Source organism: Macaca nemestrina, chromosome 13 (assembly GCF_043159975.1).
Source record: "Macaca nemestrina isolate mMacNem1 chromosome 13, mMacNem.hap1, whole genome shotgun sequence".
Classification (NCBI taxonomy): domain Eukaryota; kingdom Metazoa; phylum Chordata; class Mammalia; order Primates; family Cercopithecidae; genus Macaca; species Macaca nemestrina.
The window spans coordinates 117,751,491-117,770,748 of record NC_092137.1 but is presented as its reverse complement, the minus strand read 5'-3'; the positions used below and the strand labels follow the sequence as shown (position 1 = coordinate 117,770,748).

The following is a 19,258-nucleotide window of genomic DNA, read 5'->3' as shown; positions in this document are numbered from 1 at the left end:
GTCCCCACTTCGGCGCGCGCCGCTGACGTCACAGCCTCGTCTCTCCCCTTCCCTAGCCACACCCCCTTGCCTGGCGACCCGGAAGTTGTACTTGCAACTGCGGCTTTGCTTCTCCCACAATTCTTCGCGCTCTTCCTTTCCAGCTTGGACCCGGCAGAGTGAGTATGGGTGGCGGAGTCTGGGCTTCTGGAATCCGGCCCCATCCTCCTTTGGGATTGTGTTAACTGGGACCGCAAAATCTCTCCCGAGCTAGCCCGGGTCTCCGGTTGTGGGAAATGGGAATACACGCTGCGTTTAAGGGCTCCCGAAGCCTGAGGAGGAAAGTGTCCGGGCTTAGGGGAGCCGGGGCGGCAGGTATTTCCAGGTCGGAGGTGTCTGAGGGGCGCGGGTGCGTAGGCCACTGGGTGACCGACTTAGCCTGGCCAGACTCTCAGCACCTGGAAGCGCCCCGAGAGTGACCGCGTGAGGCTGGGAGGGAGGACTTGGCTTGAGCTTGTTCAACTCTGCTCTGAGCCTCCTTGTCGCCTGCATTTAGATGGCTCCCGCAAAGAAGGGTGGCGAGAAGAAAAAGGGCCGTTCTGCCATCAACGAGGTGGTGACCCGAGAATACACCATCAACATTCACAAGCGCATCCATGGAGTGTGAGTATCCCTGTAGCCGCCCTGGGGCTCGAACTCATACGTCTGGTTGTCACTCTCAGAGATGCGCCGAATCATCTCCACCCCAATCTCTTCCTCTTGTGGCCTTCTCTATTTCATTCATTGGCAATTTAACAAATCCTGTGGGCTCTGCTTTCCGAATACATTCACCGTCTGACCAGCTGCGTTGGTCTTTCTGACCGTCCCCATTCTTACCGGAATGTTGACAGTAGCAGCTCCCTGCTCCTGTTCCCTTCCCTACCCAGACATGCGTAGGGATCTATTCTCAGATCCTGCATCGGTCTATCTTAGGTTAGAAATCAAGAGTTCTTGCCATGATCCCACATTGGCTGACCCGCTTAATCATACCGGGCATGCTTCTGTTTCAAAGTAGCTGCTTTGTTGAATTTTTACTTTTATTTTTCCCTATGCCTGAATTTTTTTTCCACAAATAAATGCTTCGTTGCCTTTAGACCTTGAGTCCAATGTCACCCTTTTTTTTTTTTTTTTTTTTAAGACGGAGTCTTGCTCCGTCCCCAACCTGGAGTGCAGTGGCGCGATCTCGGCTCGCTGCAACCTCCGCCTCCGTGCCTTAGCCTCTGGAGTAGCTGGGATTACAGGAGCCCGCCACCACACCTGGCCCACCCTGGCCGTCTTAGAGAAACCTGCAGCCCCTTTCCCTAATGCTTTCTCTTTTCCCTGGTTTTTCTCTGTAGTACTAGATACCGTCAGCTGTAACCAATAGGTTGCTTACATAAGCTGTGTGAAGAACAACGGATTGCCAACTGCTGTTATTTCTACTACCTTTTACTTCTGGATGTTTAAGTATTTAAGTGAAGTGAACTTGCTTGATGCGTTCATAGAGTTAACTGTTGCCCTCATCATACTCAAGAAGAAACCTGCCTGCACATTTCAGGCCCCTGCTTTTTAAGCATAGATGAAGTTAATAGCATTGAATGATCTGTTCCAAAAACATGTCCTAAGACATGACATTTAATCAAATTTAATATTTTGAGGATTTCAGAAAGTGGATTATGCATCTTCTTGTCCTAAGTATTGTGCTAGTTGCTGGGCATTACACACTGGTGGGAAAAAAAGCTTGTTACTGCCTAGTTGAAGGTTTGGTTTAGGCTGGTTTTAGGAGGACATACCATCTACAGTAAGTCCTCACTGAGCTTGAAGCACACTGGCCAGTTTCCAGGAGCCTATCAACGACATTGAGGATTTCTTACATGTACCTAATTTCATACTCCTTTAATTTGTTCACTTTATGTTTGAATCGTAGGGGCTTCAAGAAGCGTGCCCCTCGGGCACTCAAAGAGATTCGGAAATTTGCCATGAAGGAGATGGGAACTCCAGATGTGCGCATTGATACCAGGCTCAACAAAGCTGTCTGGGCCAAAGGAATAAGGTGCTAAAGTTATCTGTATTTGAAGGTGAACTTTTGCAATGACACCAGCTTCACTTACCCTACAAGAGCCCGTATCAGTTCAGTAATTTGGTTAGTGCACGTGGAAGTATAAAAAAAAATACTGTGACTGTGACTTAGGTTGGGTAGTATCTGCAGGGAAGCCCTTAATTTAATGGCTTATGAACTGAGACCCAAGTGAAGGAGCCAGCAGTGTAGGGTGGGAAAGAGCATTGCACAGAGAGGAAGCTTGGCGGGATCTGGGAGCAGGGTGGTGAGTGCAGGTAGGGTGGAATAAATGACTGAGCCCAGTGGAGGAGGAGGGAGGGGTGAGGGCTGACCATGTAGGGTAGCTCTAGACAGCAAGGCAAGTCCACCATGAGAGAAGTGGTTCTTGGCCTGGGACAGTTTACCTGTCCTCCTCGGGGTTGTGGCAGGGGCAGTGTTTTTTGTTGTCACTACTGAGGGATACTATGGGCCAGGGACACTAAACACCCTACAATTCATGGGGCTGCTCCCTCAAAGAGTTGCCTAGCCCAGGTGTTAGTGCTGGTGTTGGGGGACCCTGCTCTAAAGTGGAACCAGAAAGCAGGGGAGGCTTGTGCTTTAAAGGATGTCATGAGGTGCCAGAACAGAAGTGGAGTGAAGGGCAGCTAGAGGAATGATGACAGTGTGGACTACTTGATTCTGGAAACGGGTGCGGGGAGGACTGTCTGCATCTGTGTGTTATTTAAAACTTAGGATTAAGTGAGATGAACAAGACAGGGACCTGAGACCTAGCTCTTCTGTGGTGGACATTTAAGGGTGCAGCAGAAGAGGTGTCCTCCGATGCCTGCCTTGGGATAAGAGGAATGGGATTACAGGAGCCAAAAGAGGTCCTGAGTTTATAGGAATCCGGGGCCTAGAACAATACCCGGCACATCCTAAGATCGATAGAGGAAAGAGAATCAGCTGTGATGCTAGAGAGAGGATGAGATAAGACAAGGGGATTGCATGTGGAGATAAACTGAATATGCGCCTGTGGCAGAGTTTTTAACAGTGTTTTTTGTTTTGAGATGGAGTTAATGTTGCCCAGGCTGAAGTGCAGTGGTGTAGTCTCAGCTTACTGCAACGTTCAGCTCCTGGGTTCAAGCTGTTTTCCTGCCTCAGCCTCCCAAGTGGCTGGGATTACAGGCAGCCACCACGCCTGGCTCTTATTTTTTGTATTTTTAGTGGAGATGGGGGTTTTACCATGTTGACCAGAGTGGTCTCAAACTCTTGACCTCAGATGATACACCCACCTCAGCCTCCCAAAGTGCTGGGATTACAGGCTTAAGCCACCGCGCCTGGCCTTCACAATTTAATGTAACAAAAATCACATAACAAGTTTCTGGTGATAAAAGACTAACACATTTGGACCCAGATATCTGCGTAGGATTATTTGGTTGAATATCAATGGTGGCTACCTTAACATATCTTCAGACAGGCATCCCTCCTGTGGTAACAGCATTTAATGTTCATCTGGGGGTTATGTTTCATTTTCCAGGGAACTGGTAAGTTCTAGGTTGGTCAGAGTAGAGCAAAGGACAGCATTAGAAGCAGGGATCTGAGATATGTGAACACAGCTAGTGGCTGCTTGGTTGAAAGGAGGCATTGACTTTAGCAACACAATTATGTTTTTATTAGGAATGTCCCATACCGAATCCGTGTGCGGCTGTCCAGAAAACGTAATGAGGATGAAGATTCACCAAATAAGCTCTATACTTTGGTTACCTATGTACCTGTTACCACTTTCAAAAGTAAGTTCTCCATCCCATAAAGCCATTTAAGTTCATTAGAAAAATGTCCTTACCTCCGTTAAAATGTGAATTCATCTGTTAAGCTAGGGGTGACACACATCATTGTACCCTTTTTAAATTGTGTGTTGGTGTGGGAAGATGCTAAAGAATGCAAAACTGGCCCATATCTGGGATGTAAAAAGGTTGTGGAAAATAGAATGCTACACGCCCAGACCCGTCTACAAAAGGTTTTTAGAGTTGAAATATGAAATGTGATGTGGGTGTGGAAGTTGACTGTCATTTTCTTTACAGATCTACAGACAGTCAATGTGGATGAGAACTAATCGCTGATCATCAAATACATCAAATAAAGTTATAAAATTGACTTTGTTTTGGTTCTTTTTAGTTGCAGCATAATGTGCTTGTATATCCTGTCCTAATTATGGGATCATTTGAAGAGCTTTTCCCACATTGATTGCCTGTGTTGCTTTCTCCCCATCCCCTGGGGTTGGATTTGTGAACAGGGTCTAGGCAGGTTTTTAAAGGTGATTTCAAATTGCAACCTAGTTTTAGAACCACTGTTCTGGGTAGTTGGGATACTGAAGGCATATTGTTAATGATTCTACTTGTATGTTTTGCTAATTCAAAGATAAGCATTTTTCCAGAAACCAGGATGTAGAATCCATTTGCCATTGGCATCATAACATTTTAGGAAACAACTTTAAAATGACATACTATTTGTAGCATCTTAAATTTAATGAAATTAATGTGGCAGTACGTCTTTTAAGTTTCTGCCTACATCTATGTTGAATATAGTCGTCTTCTAAAATAATTGGTTTTTGGTGAGATAACCAGATGCATATTTTAACTCATTTGTAATGGCCCTGTTGTACCTGGAGCCAAGGTTCAGAAGTAAAGTTCCTTAAGGTATCAATAACAAAAATTTGTATTAATAGTTCAGTCCTAAAGCAGTGTTGCTGGGATTGTTTCACCAGCATTTGCAAGCTGTATGTTAAATGCTGCCATAAAGAGGTCGCCGAAGCCCCGCTGGTGATGGAGGGGACACCCAAGGTGGGGCTGAGAAGTGTACCTAGTGTTGCACCACCCAGAAACCATGGATGGGCAGCAGCAACGTCTCCTGCTTACTCATTCACTGCCACAATCTACAGCTTAAGACACTTAACTACAAGGTAAAAGAAAAGGACCAAGTAAATACAAAAAGTTTCTTATTAAAAAACTTGGAGGCCAACATTGAAAGCATGGTTTGTACACAACATTTTTGGAAGGACATATAAAGTGAATACAACCAAATATATTAAAATGGTTTCAATTACCAGCATTGAAACAGTGCAAAAAAAAGCCAAATACAATTGCACAGATAGTGGACTCCCTTAGATCTTGAACGTGAACTTGATTCCTGACCTCTCCCATTATCATTCCAAGTGAAAAATGAAAGTATGGGGCTCTCTCAGCTTCTTGGTTAGTATGATACATCGTGTTCATCTGAGCAAAATCACACTAGCATCACAGTAGAAGTGCCCATTTCAGCCAATCTGGTAAAAATTGCAAGTTGGCACCAAGTGAACCAATGGATACCCTAGGGCGCTGACAATTCTCAGAGAATACATAGAAATGCTTGAGGGTTGTGTCGGTTCCCCTGGCCAGTTTGTCAGGTTGTTTATCCAGATGCCCCATTTGTAAAGTAGACTGAAATCTCGGTTTAGGGCTGACCCCAAGAAACAGTCTGGTCCGTGCTTTGGTATGGCAGACTCCAGTGTGCATAGCAGCTGCTATCTTGCTACAAGTTACTCAGCTTAAGTTCAGACTGTGATTGGTGGCTCATTTCAGAAGTTTTGAGATTGTACTGATTGATCTTGGCATTTTCAAGTTTGGATTTCATGTCCAGTGGCTTTTCAAAAAAGTTTACTAATGATTGTTCAGTCAGAAGTGAAGCTAAAATATGTTCAAGGGAGACAGTCCAGTCCGCTTGTGCCTCCTCTGGAAATGCCTGGGAGTCCTGGGGTGTCTTCCCAGTGTCTGCAAAAACCGAGTCCTCAGGAGAAGGAGCTGAGGCCTGCAGCTCCTCCCCACACTCCTGGGAGCAGCTTCCAGAGCTGCTGCTTCGCTGCCCCACCTCTCCGATCTGCAGCAGCAGCGTGGTGACTGTCGCGATGGCTTGGTACAAATCGTTTTCTTCTGGATCTTCATGGAACATACTGTACAGAGTTTTACAGAACTGGATAAATTCTCTCTGAAATTGAAATAAGTCTTATGTAGCAGCAGAACCAGGGTGGAAGTGTCCCTTTTTTTTTTTTTTTTTAACATGATACCTGTGACCTTTGAGAAAACGACAGTACTTTTGAAGACACACAATATAAGAAAAGGTAGTCTCTGCCCTTCCACTCTGAAAACAAGGTGATGGTTCCTGGGACTTTCAGCACACACTTGGAAATGGGTAGACCTTCCTAGAGGATGTGCACACCCTTTAACAAAGCAATTCAAGAAACCACAGCAGGCCAGGCACAGTGGCTCATGCCTGTAATCCCAGCACTGTGGGAGGCTGAGGAGGGCGGATCACCTGAGATTGGGAGTCTGAGACCAGCCCAACCAACAGAGAAACCCCATCTCTACTAAAAATACAAAATTAGCCGGGTGTGGTGGCACATGCCTGTAATCCCAGCTACTTGGGAGGCTGAGCCAGGAGAATCGCTTAAACCCAGGAGGCCGAGTTTGTGGTGAGCCAAGATTGCACCATTGCACTCCAGCCTGGGCAACAAGAGCGAAATTTCATCTCAAAAAAAAAAAAAAAAACCACAGTAATGTACAGATTTATCTGTAGGGATCTTTAAGCTAGAGTTTATAATAGGAAAATGCTGGGAACAGCTGAAAGCTATAAAGTTAGGGCGTGTCCTATGGTGGGAAGGCCATGCAGTATCTAAATGTAAAATGAAATGGAACAGTAATGCCTGGTTTCTCAGTGTAATCTGAGACACTGCTGCTGAAATGGAGAATATGTAATGTGAGGACAGGTGCTTCAGGTAGAATCTAGCTACACAATCATTCCAAGAATAGAAAAATGGTTGGGTATGGCCGTGCGCGGTGACTCACGCCTGTAACCCCAGCACTTTGGGAGGCCAAGGCGGGTGGATCACGAGGTTAGGAGATCGAGACCGTCCTGGCTAATATGACTAAACCCCGTCTCTACTAAAAAATACAAAAAAACTAGCTGGGTGAGGTGGCGGGTGCCTGTAGTCCCAGCCACTCAGGAGGCTGAGGCAGGAGAATGGCATGAACCCGGGAGGCGGAGCTTGCAGTGAGCAGAGATCAGGCCACTGCAGTCCAGCCTGGGCAACAGAGCGAGACTCTGTCTCAAAAAAAATTAAAAGAAAATTCTCTGCACTGAAGAAAGTCCATACCTGGCTCATTTTGGGCAATTCTTTCTCAGTTTTATCTTTTTCTTTGGCTAAATCCTTAATCATTTGCTTCAGCTGTTTCTGATAATCAACTGCATCACCTTGAAACAAAGGAAAACAACATGTAGTTTAATTTAAATAAGTTCAGTGAAAGCAAAAAGGAAACTATGTAGGAGAGGGAAGCAAGGGGGTGAGGAATTCCACTAAGTGAATTCCGTACAAAACTGGAAAGCAAGAGATTCCCCTGGAGAGCCAGTTGGTGGTAATTGGGAGACTTCTGCTCTAAGAGGACGCATGAAACAGCAAACAGGAGGAAGTAACTTGGTGGGGGGGGCAAGGGGCAGCCACCCAGCAACACCCCCACTCAGAGCGCTTCTGGCCTCTAAAGGCAGTGAGTTTGGTGATAATTCATTGGATGAAGGGAAAAGACAGGGCTGCTACAAGAAGAGGGGTGAGGGCAACCTCCGTGCCTCCTGCCACTGCAGTGGTATGCCCAGAGGAAAGCAACAATGAAAAGAGGTACGTGCCATTGGGTTTCCCGAAAACCAGGGGTCTTGATGTTGACAACAGAGGATTCTTCAATGGCGACTGGCTGTCTCGGTCATTTTCAGTGAGTGCTTAAAAAAAGATAAAGAGGTTAAATTAAACAAATTTTGTGCCTTACCAAAACTGACAGTAAGGTAGCTTTTTAGGCAACTAAACGCTAAGCCAGCAGCTCCCAGCCTGTGGACTCTAGTTTTTGCAGGGTCCATGAACCCAAACTCACACCAAGCACTGTTCTGGATACCCAGAGAAAATAAAATGTCCCCCATACCAAGTGTGCCTTTTCCCAGAGGTATGTGAAGACTGTTGTAATTAACAACATACACATTCATAGGGCACTGGTAATACCAATTTGGAAAAAATATATATAGTGAAATCCCATTTTGTAAAACTAAAATATATCCATGCACATATAAAGTACTCTAGAAATACTAAGTCTCTGGATGGTGGAATAATTGGTAATGATTTTAAACTTCTCAGGTAGTATTTCTCTATAATGAACACATACTGCTGTACTTACACAATTTCTTTTAAAAGTTGAAGAAAAGCTTCAGTGAATTCAAATCTGCATCTTAGTATTAGGAGTGTTTTTAAGGATGTTAAAAATAAAACTCCCGGAACCCTCATGTATTGACGATGGGAATGTAAACTGGCTCAGCCACTTTAGAACAGTCTGGCAGTTTTTTTAAAAGTTAAAGTTAGCATTTGACTCAGAAATCTCACTTCTACATATACACCCAAGAGAACTGAAAGTGTTCACATGCAAACTTGTACACAGATTGTTCATAGTAGTATTGTTCATAGTAGCCAAAAAAAAAGCCCCAAATGTTGAATGAATTGATGAACAAACAAATCGTGGTATACCCATACAATGGAATATTTGGCCATTAAAAGGAATGAAGCACTGACACATGCTACAGCATGGATGTGTCTTGAAAACATCATGCTAGGTGACAGAAGTTGAACATGATACAGCAATTCCATTTATATGAAATGTCCAGGACAGGCAAATCTACAGAAAGCTGCCTAGGGCTGGGGAAAATGGATTTATTTTTAGGGTGATGAAATGGTCTAAAATTGTGATCGTTGCACAACTCTGAATATACAAAAAAAACCCCATTGAATTGTACACTTTAAATGGGTGACTTGCATGGTGCATGAATATACCTCAATAAAGCTGCTACAAAATAACAATTATCAGGGGGATGACAGGGAAGGTTCCCCATATTTTAAAATGTTTGGAACTTATTCGTAAACCATTTAACTGAAAATAAATCAAAGGCAAAATTCAGCTGTGATTCAACAAGCTTCCACAAGATGGCAGCAAAGCTTTAGAAAGCTACCCTTACTTTTCCCAACTTTGCCCAAAACGAATTCTGTGCAGTGGCACGTGTAAGAATCCACTCAAACTCAACAGGAGGAAAACTGAAAACCCTGAATGGTACCTGGGGCAGTCAGGATGGAAATGGATTTCCCAGGAACCAGTGCTGGGATGCCAAAGAGCTTGGCGTACCACAAAGTAGAAATGTGTATACAAGTCACCAACAAAATGTGATGGGAGCCATAGAAAGGCAGCAGTTAATCCAGGGGCTGGGCAAGTGTCCAGAAAGGAGGCAAGTAAAGTATTAACAGTGACAAGGAGCTGAGGGGCCAAAAAACTTCCAGAGCGGAGCCTCCCAACCTCTGCCGTCACGGCATATGCAGAGATCACCACCTGCACATGGAACTCACTGAAAATACTCATTCCATGATCTTTTGATGATCAGAAGGATAGGATACTATGCGTTATGGGAAACAGTAAATACTAAGAATACATGCAATCTTTTAACGATCCTTTCAGTCTTCTCACATGGGAGATTTGGACTGTTTAAACATGACCTTATTTTTACATTCCTATATATATATGTAACCTGTAATTCAAGAGTATAAATGGATTGAGAGGCAATTTCTATTAAAGTGTTCATTGTGTCTCACTTCAAGTACTACACAAGTTAAAATCAGATAAAGGGTTTACATTTGGTCCTCTGAAACCCCCATCTCAGACTTGTGTGTGAAGGTAGTAGGTAACTTCATTGCTCCAACAGATACCACCAGCAGGAAGATCTCTCCTTTATGGACTTAGGGACCTTCATTACACACTGTATGTTTTCATTTTCTGTATCATTGTCATTGCTACTGCCATCTTCCTCACTTTCTAAATGGGATGCCTGTGGAGGCGAAAAGCCAGTTCCACCACAAGGGTCTTCTCTCTAGTAGAAGAGTTCACATACGGCTTTGAACACAGTCTAGCCTTCAGATGCAGCTGAGACATTACAGTAATCATCAAAATAATCCCATCTCCACCATGCCTATTTTGCAAAAGCAATATAGGGCCTTCCTCTCATCCCTCCATAGTGGTTGAAAACAGCCATCAAATTATAGCAGCGAGGCCTTGCATTTGGATTAATTAGAAATTCCAATACAGCCAAGTCATTGATAGGAAAATCAACTAAGGTATCTTAACTTGTTTCTCAATGATCTACTGTAAGAAAAATCACTTGAGATGCAACAGCTACTGGAGGCAGGGATCATACATCCAATTTCTTAGTGGCTTCTTGATGACTTGGATACCAGGAATCTTTATCACTTAGTGTTCTTTTGTTGAAAAGGATCTAAGGCAGTCTTTTAATTTCACAAGTTTTTTTTTTTTTGTTTTTAAGGAAGTTTATATTCTATGTTTCCATATTTTTCAAAATCTTCTATGGCATTTTAACTCAGGATCCCAGTCCAAAGCCAGAACAGATGTTTCATCTAGCCCAAGCTGCCCATCATTGAATCAAACATATCTGGGATAATTTCTGATGTAGCTGATATCAGGACTGCCTAACTGTTAAACTGGAATGTAAACTACCATTTTTTGTGCCCTGTGAGACACTGACCTTTGCAAATTTCCTCAACACATCATCCATTTTTGAAATCATTATCTCTTCCAGCTAAGTCTTCAGAATGACTTCTCTGAGGGAGGCTCTTAAGCCTGGCTAGATTCACCATTTAGCCAAAATGCTTCCATTTCACCTGGTGAGCCTTCTTCCCCTATGCCGTTTGGGCCATTCCCATTATTATTTTGGTCCTTAGAACACTGTAACCATCCCTCAGTTTCTTGGGTTCCAGCAGATACCTTGACATATTGGCACATTCTTAAAAGCAAGAGCTTACAGAGTTATCTTCAGTATTGTTTCTTAGCATAGTCATAAGAGACGCCTGACCAAAAAGTGAAGAATCAAGAGAGTGGGTATAACTTGAGTGCCAAACTTCTCTCTTAGGCAACCAGTAGTTACATGCTCTCTATCTTTGGTCCTATTGATGTTAATTTTAAACACCTCCCATTCCATAATGCTTGTAAGGTTTTTCTCCACAGCAAATATTCTGTGAAATCTATTATTTTATAGTCATGTGTCACTTAATGAGAGGAATACGTTCTGAGAAATGCATCATTTAGGTGATTTTGTCATTGTGCAAACATCATAAAGTGGACTTACACAAACCTACATGGTGTAGCCTTCTACACACCTAGCCTATAAAGTCTATTGTTCCTAGGCTACAAACCTGTACAGCATGTTACTGTACTGAACACTGTAGGCAGCTGGAACACAATGGTAGCTGTGTAGCTAAACATATCTAAATGTAGAAAAGGTGTTATAAAAATATGGTATAAAAGGAAAAAAATGGTCTACCTGTATAGGCCACTTACTATGAATGGAGGCTGCAGGGCTGGAACCCGTTCTGGACACATCAGTGAGTAGTGAGTGAATATGAAGGCCTAGGACGTTACTGCACATCTGCCACAGACTTTATAAACGCTTACACTGCACTGAGTTCATTTTTTAAATATTCTTCTTGATCTTCAATAATCAATTAACTTTAGCTTACTGTAACTTTTTACTTTATAAACTTTTTGACTCTTTTGTAATAATACTTGCCTTAAAACACAGCTGTAAAAATATTTTCATTATATTCTTTATATTCTTATTCTATAAACTTTTTATCAAAAAAAAATCTTTTTAACTTTTTTGTTAAAAACCAAGACAGGCCAGGCGCGGTGGCTCAAGCCTGTAATCCCAGCACTTTGGGAGGCCGAGACGGGCGGATCACGAGGTCAGGAGATCGAGACCATCCTGGCTAACACCGTGAAACCCCGTCTCTACTAAGAAATACGAAAAACTAGCCGGGCGCGGTTGTGGGCGCCTGTAGTCCCAGCTACTCGGGAGGCTGAGGCAGGAGAATGGCGTCAACCCGGGAGGCGGAGCTTGCAGTGAACTGAGATCCGGCCACTGCACTCCAGCCTGAGTGACAGAGCGAGACTCCGTCTCAAAAAATAAATAAATAAATAAATAAATAAAAACCAAGACAAACACGCACATGAGCCTAGGCCTACACAGGGTCAGGATCGTCAGTATCAGTGTCTTCCACATCCACATCTTGTCCCAGCTGAAGGTCTTCATGGGCGGTAACACACACAGAGCTGTCCTCTCCTGTGATAACAGTGCCTTCTGGAATAGCTCCTGAAGGACCTGCGTGAGGCTGTTTTACAGTTTACTTTTTTTTTAAAAAAAATAAGTAGAAGGAATACATGCTAAAATAATGATAAATAGTATAGTAATTACATAAACCAGTAACATTCATTATCATTACCCAGTTTAGGTGGTGTATGTAATTTTATATGCTAGACTTTTATACAATGGCAATAGAGGTGTTTACACCAGCATCATCACAAGAACATGAGTAATGTGTTTTGCTATGGTGTTCTGCTAACTGCTAAGAATTTTTCAGTCTCGTTGTAATCCTGTGGGACCACCATCATACATGCTGTCTATCCTTGCCTAGAACGTCCCTATGTGGCACACAATGGTATATATTTATCAGTACCTACCATTTACTCTGTAGATACCCTTGGCAACGCAGACCATGCTGTGCAAAGATCTTGTATATTTCCAATTGTACTACATAGGTTTGGAAAGCAGATCTATTCTAACAGATATCCATGGTACATCACCTTATCACAGGCGAGATAGGGTCAAGTGACAAAAAGGATAAGATGTTACCAAAATCTTGGCACGCTCAGGACTCTTTAATATTAGTTTTCATCCTAATACTAATAGTGAAGCAGCTACATGCAATCCCCAATTAGGTCTTCAAAACGATGATCTCTTCAAAACAGACTGTCACCATCAGTGAGAAACTGAACAAGCAGCGGAGAGCAAATGGCATTTTTTTTCTACTTGGTAAAAAGTCATTATAGAGGATCTGAACGGCTCCAGTGCTCACAATTCTACCTCAAGCACATGTTCATTCTATGTATCAACCCCTTTTTCACTGACAAATGTAATGTTGACAATTTTTTTGGCTAATGGGACTAGATTTGGAATCCAATCAATACTTTTTCATATAAAGTATTTCAGAACAAAGCTTTCCCTCATTCATACACCAATATTGCTGTACTAATCTATAATTATGTTTGAGAACTCAAATTATAACCCTGACTCAACATCACTAATGAAGCATTTGTGACCTCCTTTTTCTCGAAGTTCAGTTTTTGCTTTGAATTCCTGTTTTCTCAGTATGTGTTAATATAACGTCATGTGCTCTTTCAGTTATCAATTAAGTTCATTCAGGTTTTCAACGTTTTAAATGCTTTTTTTAAAGTCAATAATTACCCTTAACCAACTGCAAATTGGAATTATTCAAAAGATTTCTCCTTTTAACTCAACTTCTTGACAAAACTCATCCTTTAGACAGCAGATTACTTGGTTATGTATAAGACCTCAGAAGGAAACCTCTATTCCTTCACAGAAAGCGGAACACAAAGACTGGAGCAGCTCCAATTTTATTAGTCAACATTTTAAGGACATCCTTTAATGTGGATTCATGCTAGCAGGCAAACCTTTCAGCCTATCTGTGAATAAAAGAGCATATTCCCTGAATCTCAGAGTTCGCAGAAGGAACTCATAGGCCTGCTCAGTATACAAACTTACAAAAGAACCTCCAAATTGTCTCATTTTTGTGTGTCCATTTTCAATGTTAACTTTCTCAGAAGTTTATCATGTTTCTTTCCAAGGAAAATAAAGTTCTCCCAGGAAGTTCTCCTCTGAAAGTCCAGTTAGTATAATTTAGCAAAATGACCAATATCCATAGGGCTTATCGATCTGCAGTGAAAACTGTTGGATTTCATCATCTTCTGGAATACTCTTCATCTGTGTATTACCTGACATGGTACCAAATCACATCTGTAATATTTCCTTCCTAGTTCCTGTGCTAAATAGTGTTACAATCACCAAGAGCCCATAAAGTGAGCCCTCCTGGAAATGGATGAGGCCTTGGGCCTCGGCTCTTCATTGCTTCCTGAGCTGCAGCAGACGCCTTCACAACCAAGCTCACAGGAGACACCCGTCTCCTATGTTACCCTGGCAGAGGGCCGGGCCTGCTCTACACGGGCGGGTGTTCCAGCAAGGTACTCACGTTTTCTACCCTTGCCTCTTCGACAGGTAAATAGTAAGACTTAGGTGAAGAGAATTCTTTAGGCACACAAATTCACATTTGATGTAATCTCATTATACTTCCTGATCTGTGATTGTAAACTTTCATTTCGTAACTAGTATGTCTGTCCCACCTTTAAAAAGTTTTTCATTATGAAAGTAAGTATTTGTTAGAATTAAGTCTATTTAAATGATAAGAACTTAGATATGAGTCTGCATGGCCTCAGGAAAATGATGTTTTAAAATAGAGATTTTAGGCTGTCTGCACTCTTAAGGCTTTTTTGTCGTTTTCTTAAGGCTTTTTTAACTGCATCAAAAATTCAGATACGAAACATACACTAAAATACATCATGTCTTAATTTCCATTGAACTTGATTTAAATTCGGAGTCACACAGTATGAATATCACAATCAGATATGTTCAAAAAGGTTTGAACAATTGATTTTCTGAAACCATGAAGGTACAAATGCTTTTAATAAATCAATGTAATTAAAATGTCTTTTAGAAATAAACTTACTTGGAAACAAGCAGTAATTAGAAAGTTAGATGAAGAGGCTGGGTGTGGTGGCTCACACCTGTAATCCCAGCACTTTGGGAGGCCGAGGCGGGTGGCTCACGAGGTCAGGAGATCGAGACCATCCTGGCTAACACGGTGAAACCCCGTCTCTACTAAAAAATACAAGAAATTAGCCGAGCGTAGCGGTGGGCGCCTTTTAGTCCCAGCTACTTGGGAGGCTGAGGCAGGAGAATGGCATGAACCCGGGAGGTGGAGCTTGCAGTGAGCTGAGATCACACCACTGCACTCCAGCCTGGGCGACAGAGTGAGACTCTGTCTCAAAAAAAAAAAAAAAAAAGAAAAAAGAAAGTTAGATGAAGAATCAAAAATCAATCTTAGATAATTCAAAAGCCAATTATAAATTTTAAAATGTATCAGGGTGAAATGCTATCTGTACTAATCTATGCAACTTCTCTATAAATCTAAAATTATTCCAAAATAATGTTTATTTCCAAACCAAGATAAAATAATAGAGTAAAACAAAAACAATCATATTCTATTTAAGAATGCCAGATACAGATAATGACAATTACAGAAAGATAACAATGATGATGATATGAAGATCAACAATTACGCATGCCTTCTTATGTTACTAGAAAAACATTTGTGAAAAATAAGGATAAATTAAAACTCAATGTATATTGGCATAAAGGGCAGAAAACATCAGTGATGCTAAACAATTTGCATTTATGATCAGCTGACAGAGAAAGGGAAACAATAAATAAATAATAAACAATTTGCACTCAAGTCATAATAGTGCACATTGTCAATGGGGAGGTCAAGGAGGGACTGTGTGGCCAGCACAGAATGCTCACTGGGGACAGCGTGCATGCCTAAGGTATCAGATGCCAGTTCAGTAAGGGCTGCATCCAGGAAGTAGACCCAGAAAGCCCACAACTAATGTCCAGATGCATCCTCAATGTTTGTACCGTAGTCCCCCCTCATCCAAAGTGTTAAACTGCACGCTGCTCTGAGTAACATTTTGAAATCTTGCGCTGTTCCACTCCATCCCAGGTCAGACGTGAATCCTCCCTTTGACCACTATCTCCACAAGGTCTGCACTACCTGCCTGTTACTCATTAGTCATCTCGGTGATCAGATTGAAAAAATCTAGTGTATATAGGATTTGGTACTATCCACAGTTTCCGGCATCCACGGGGAGTTGTGGGGGTGCTTGGGACATATGTACAGTGGATAAAGGGGAATGTGTATGTGCATTAATAGCTGAAAAAGCCACCAGGATATCATGGCCCTAGAAACCCCCTCAGCACCCACCAGCCTCCCCAGGCACCATCCAACACCAGAACCACAACCACAACTACAGCACTGCGGGGTCAGAGCCCTCTGGGATTTCTGATTCATCTCTACTAGTTTTTAAGATCCAAGGAACACCTTTTAGGTTTCTTTGGTCTTGTTCCTGTCAACGTCAAGTCTGATCTCATAGATATCGAAATGGCTTCCTTTTCCTGGTTACTAGAGCTGAAATTTGTAGAAAACATGGTCTGATGCACTAGAAACATGAAATGTTCTTCAGATTCAGTAGCCTAAAATAAAGAGTCTGGCTCTCACACACATTCCACAGGCCAGCGGTTCTGAAGGTGTCCTCAGACCCAGCGCGGGGGCCCAGGAACTTGGTTTAAACAGGCTTTCCAGGGGATTCTGGTGCACACTCAAGTTTGGGAGCTCCTGCTAGAGCTGTGCAGCACAGAACTTCAAACCTGCGGCCTGAAACCCCAAGCGAGAAACACCTGTTGCCTCGAGCATAAGTGAACTTCAAAAACAGAAGAGCTTCAGAGTCATGCACAAAGCTGGTACTGTGTTTAAGCAGAGCACAGTCTGATTTTGCTGCTTGGACTTTCTTACCTGGAGGGATATGAAGCCTGTATAATAGTTTAATTTTCTCATTCATTTCTCCATTATACATAATATCTGCAAAATTTTTAAAGAGAGAGAGTGAGTTGATGCCAATGCTGAAAGTCCATTTGTCAGGACACAAACTCACTGTGGAGAGAACAGTCGGGAAAGTCAACACCTGCCACCCGCAACTCCCCTGCCCCAGACACACACCATGGCAGCAATGAAAGTGTTAAAGGCAGGGCTGCTGACTGTGTGAGCTCTAAGGAACTTTGGGAATGTTGTCTGGCCTCATACCTTCCAAAACATTTTAATTTTATGGACAAAAGTTAGGAACATGGCTCCCAACAAGCCACCACCACATCGTGGGTGCCAAGGAAAGCAAGGTAAACAGCCCCGTATGTAGAAAGCGTGGGCCCCTCTCCCATCCCCCTTCAGAAAGTAGATCCTGAGAGGAGCCTGATGAGTGGTATTTCAAAATCCTAAGTTCGTGTCAGGCCAGTCACAAAAGTGTTACACCGTGTGCATCTGCCTGCTCCGAAGATCCACTTTGTCTTCTGTTCACAGACCCACCCCCCAAAGCACCTCACTGCGAAATCCCACAGAGGCATACCGAGGCAGCTCACAAACGCCTTGAACTCGATGAGCTGGTCCATGTTGTCATCCAAGAGCCTGAACGTCCTTTCAGCAAGGATCTCCGTGTGGGCCCCACAGGTCCAGGGCGAGACTAGCTGAAACAGGTGTGCAAACTGCCGGGCGTCTATGCGGTACTGCTCGGCATAGGGCCGGCTGGGGTCGTGGCGTGAGGCCGTGGGCCTGGGCTGCTCCCAGTAACAGCTCATCATGTGTTCTCTCTTCAGACAAGATGGGGAAAGGGAGCTCTTACCACTTTTTGAACAAGCCACATTGTAACACAAACAAATAATAAATTACTACAATCTCATCACTCTAACTGGGTATGTAAAAGTGTTCCCTTGTTACCCTGACATCCTTGCCCACATGAACATGTAATTTTGACGTTGGTTTATTTTTCTTTTTTCTGGTTTTTTTTTTTCTCATTGTGGTAAACTATACATAACGTAAAATGTACCAATTTAACTTTTTAAATGTACAGTTCAGCTGACATAGTTTTCATTATAGAAGACACACAGTTTTTATTCTGATATTTTCACTTAAAATTGTACTTTTTTGGCCGGGCGCAGTGGCTCACGCCTGTAATCCCAGCACTTTGGGAGGCCAAGGCGGGTGGATTGCCTGAGCTCAGGAGTTTGTGACCAGCCTGGGCAACATGGTGAAACCCTGTCTCTACTAAAAAATACAAAAAATTAGCTGGGTGTAGCGGTGTGCACCTGTAATCCCAGCTACTCGGGAGGCTGAGACAGTAGAATCGCTTGAACCTGGGAGGCAGAGGTTGCAGTGAACCAAGATCGTGCCACTGCACTCCAGTCTGGGCAACCAGAGCGCTTTTTTTTTTTTTTTTTTCTTGAGATGGAGTCTCTCTTGGTCACCCAGGCTGGAGCGCAGTGGCGCAATCTCAGCTCACTGCAACCTCTGCCTCCCAGGTTCAAACGATTCAGCCTCCCGAGTAGCTGGGATTACAGGTGCCTGCCACCACACCCAGCTAATTTTTTTGTATTTTTAGTAGAGACGGGGTTTCACCGTGTTAGCCGGGCTGGTCTCGAACTCCTGGCCTCAGGTGATCCACTCAACCTTGGCCTCCCAAAGTGCTGGGATTACAGGCATGAGCCACTGCAACTGGCCCAAAACCATATTATTTGAAAATCAAAAAGGAGTAGCCAGATCTGTAGGATACAGAAGGAACTAATAACCCTGCCTACCTGTGGAGAGGACCCCAAAGGTGGAAATGAGACTTTTTATTGCATATTTTTAATACTTTCTGAATTCTGAACCACATGAATACATTAACAATTTTTTAGATAAAGTTTTTTTTTTTTTTCCTGAGACGGAGTCTCGCTCTGTCACCCAGGCTGGAGTGCAGTGGCCGGATCTCAGCTCACTGCAAGCTCCGCCTCCCGGGTTGATGCCATTCTCCTGCCTCAGCCTCCCGAGTAGCTGGGACTACAGGCGCCCGCCACCTCGCCCGGCTAGTTTTTTTGTATTAAAAGAGACGGGGTTTCACTACGTTAGCCAGGATGGTCTCAATCTCCTGACCTCGTGATCTGCCCGTCTCGGCCTCCCAAAGTGCTGGGATTACAGGCTTGAGCCACCGCTCCCGGCCTAAAGTTTTTTTTTGTTTTTTTTTTTTAAGGTGAGTTGAAGTCTTGGGAACAGACTGAAAACTAACAAAACCACCCCTGTCACTGAGGACCAGGTGATCCTCTTCAGAATGCATCATTTCCACCCATACTAAATGACTACATCGTCTCTTTGGACATCCCAATTCACAAGTCTGAAGTAGTTCCCAATAACCGCAGGGTTCTTGACCTCTGTCCACAGGATGGGACAAAAACAAGGTCAGATGCCATAGTCGGCAAGCTCGTATCCTCAAATAGAGACCAAAATGCCATTTATCATTTTACTGTCATATTTACTGCAGCCGTGTTATTTAAACAGTC

The 19,258-nt window shown here is 43.2% G+C and overlaps 2 protein-coding genes across 5 annotated transcripts in view; one reads left to right on the top strand and one right to left on the bottom strand.

Annotated features, from left to right (window-relative positions):
• The first annotated feature begins 35 nt into the window (after positions 1–35).
• Positions 36–4,189, top strand: LOC105490103 (ribosomal protein L31). Of its 2 annotated transcripts, none has more exons than XM_011755414.3 (5): positions 36–158; positions 536–642; positions 1,925–2,050; positions 3,713–3,825; positions 4,117–4,189. In XM_011755414.3, the coding sequence occupies exons 2-5, from the start codon at positions 536–538 to the stop codon at positions 4,146–4,148; spliced, it is 378 nt and encodes a 125-aa protein (XP_011753716.1). In that variant the 5' UTR covers positions 36–158; the 3' UTR covers positions 4,149–4,189. The 2 variants fall into 2 exon arrangements, with proteins under 2 accessions (XP_011753716.1, XP_024651271.1); XM_024795503.2 differs by lacking the exon at positions 36–158 and adding an exon at positions 168–354.
• Positions 4,190–5,013: 824 nt separating this feature from the next.
• The window catches only part of LOC105490107 (TBC1 domain family member 8), a 131,972-nt gene continuing 117,727 nt past the window's right edge, over positions 5,014–19,258 (bottom strand). For all 3 annotated transcript variants that reach the window (XM_071077251.1, XM_071077252.1, XM_071077253.1), the window contains exons 16-20: positions 17,296–17,536; positions 16,692–16,757; positions 7,745–7,834; positions 7,221–7,318; positions 5,014–6,055 (exon numbers count right to left, since the gene is read on the bottom strand). In XM_071077251.1, the coding sequence (XP_070933352.1) occupies positions 5,603–6,055; positions 7,221–7,318; positions 7,745–7,834; positions 16,692–16,757; positions 17,296–17,536 (948 nt within the window). In that variant the 3' untranslated portion in view covers positions 5,014–5,602. The remainder of the gene's footprint in view (positions 6,056–7,220; positions 7,319–7,744; positions 7,835–16,691; positions 16,758–17,295; positions 17,537–19,258) is intronic.

Bases quoted from the DNA above. Each gene is read 5' to 3' on its own strand.
- LOC105490103 (XM_011755414.3), top strand. From the start codon at position 536: ATGGCTCCCGCAAAGAAGGGTGGCGAGAAGAAAAAGGGCCGTTCTGCC. The intron at 2,051-3,712 runs GTGCTAAAGTTA...TGTTTTTATTAG, and splicing joins GTCTGGGCCAAAGGAATAAG to GAATGTCCCATACCGAATCC. The intron at 3,826-4,116 runs GTAAGTTCTCCA...TTTTCTTTACAG, and splicing joins ACCTGTTACCACTTTCAAAA to ATCTACAGACAGTCAATGTG.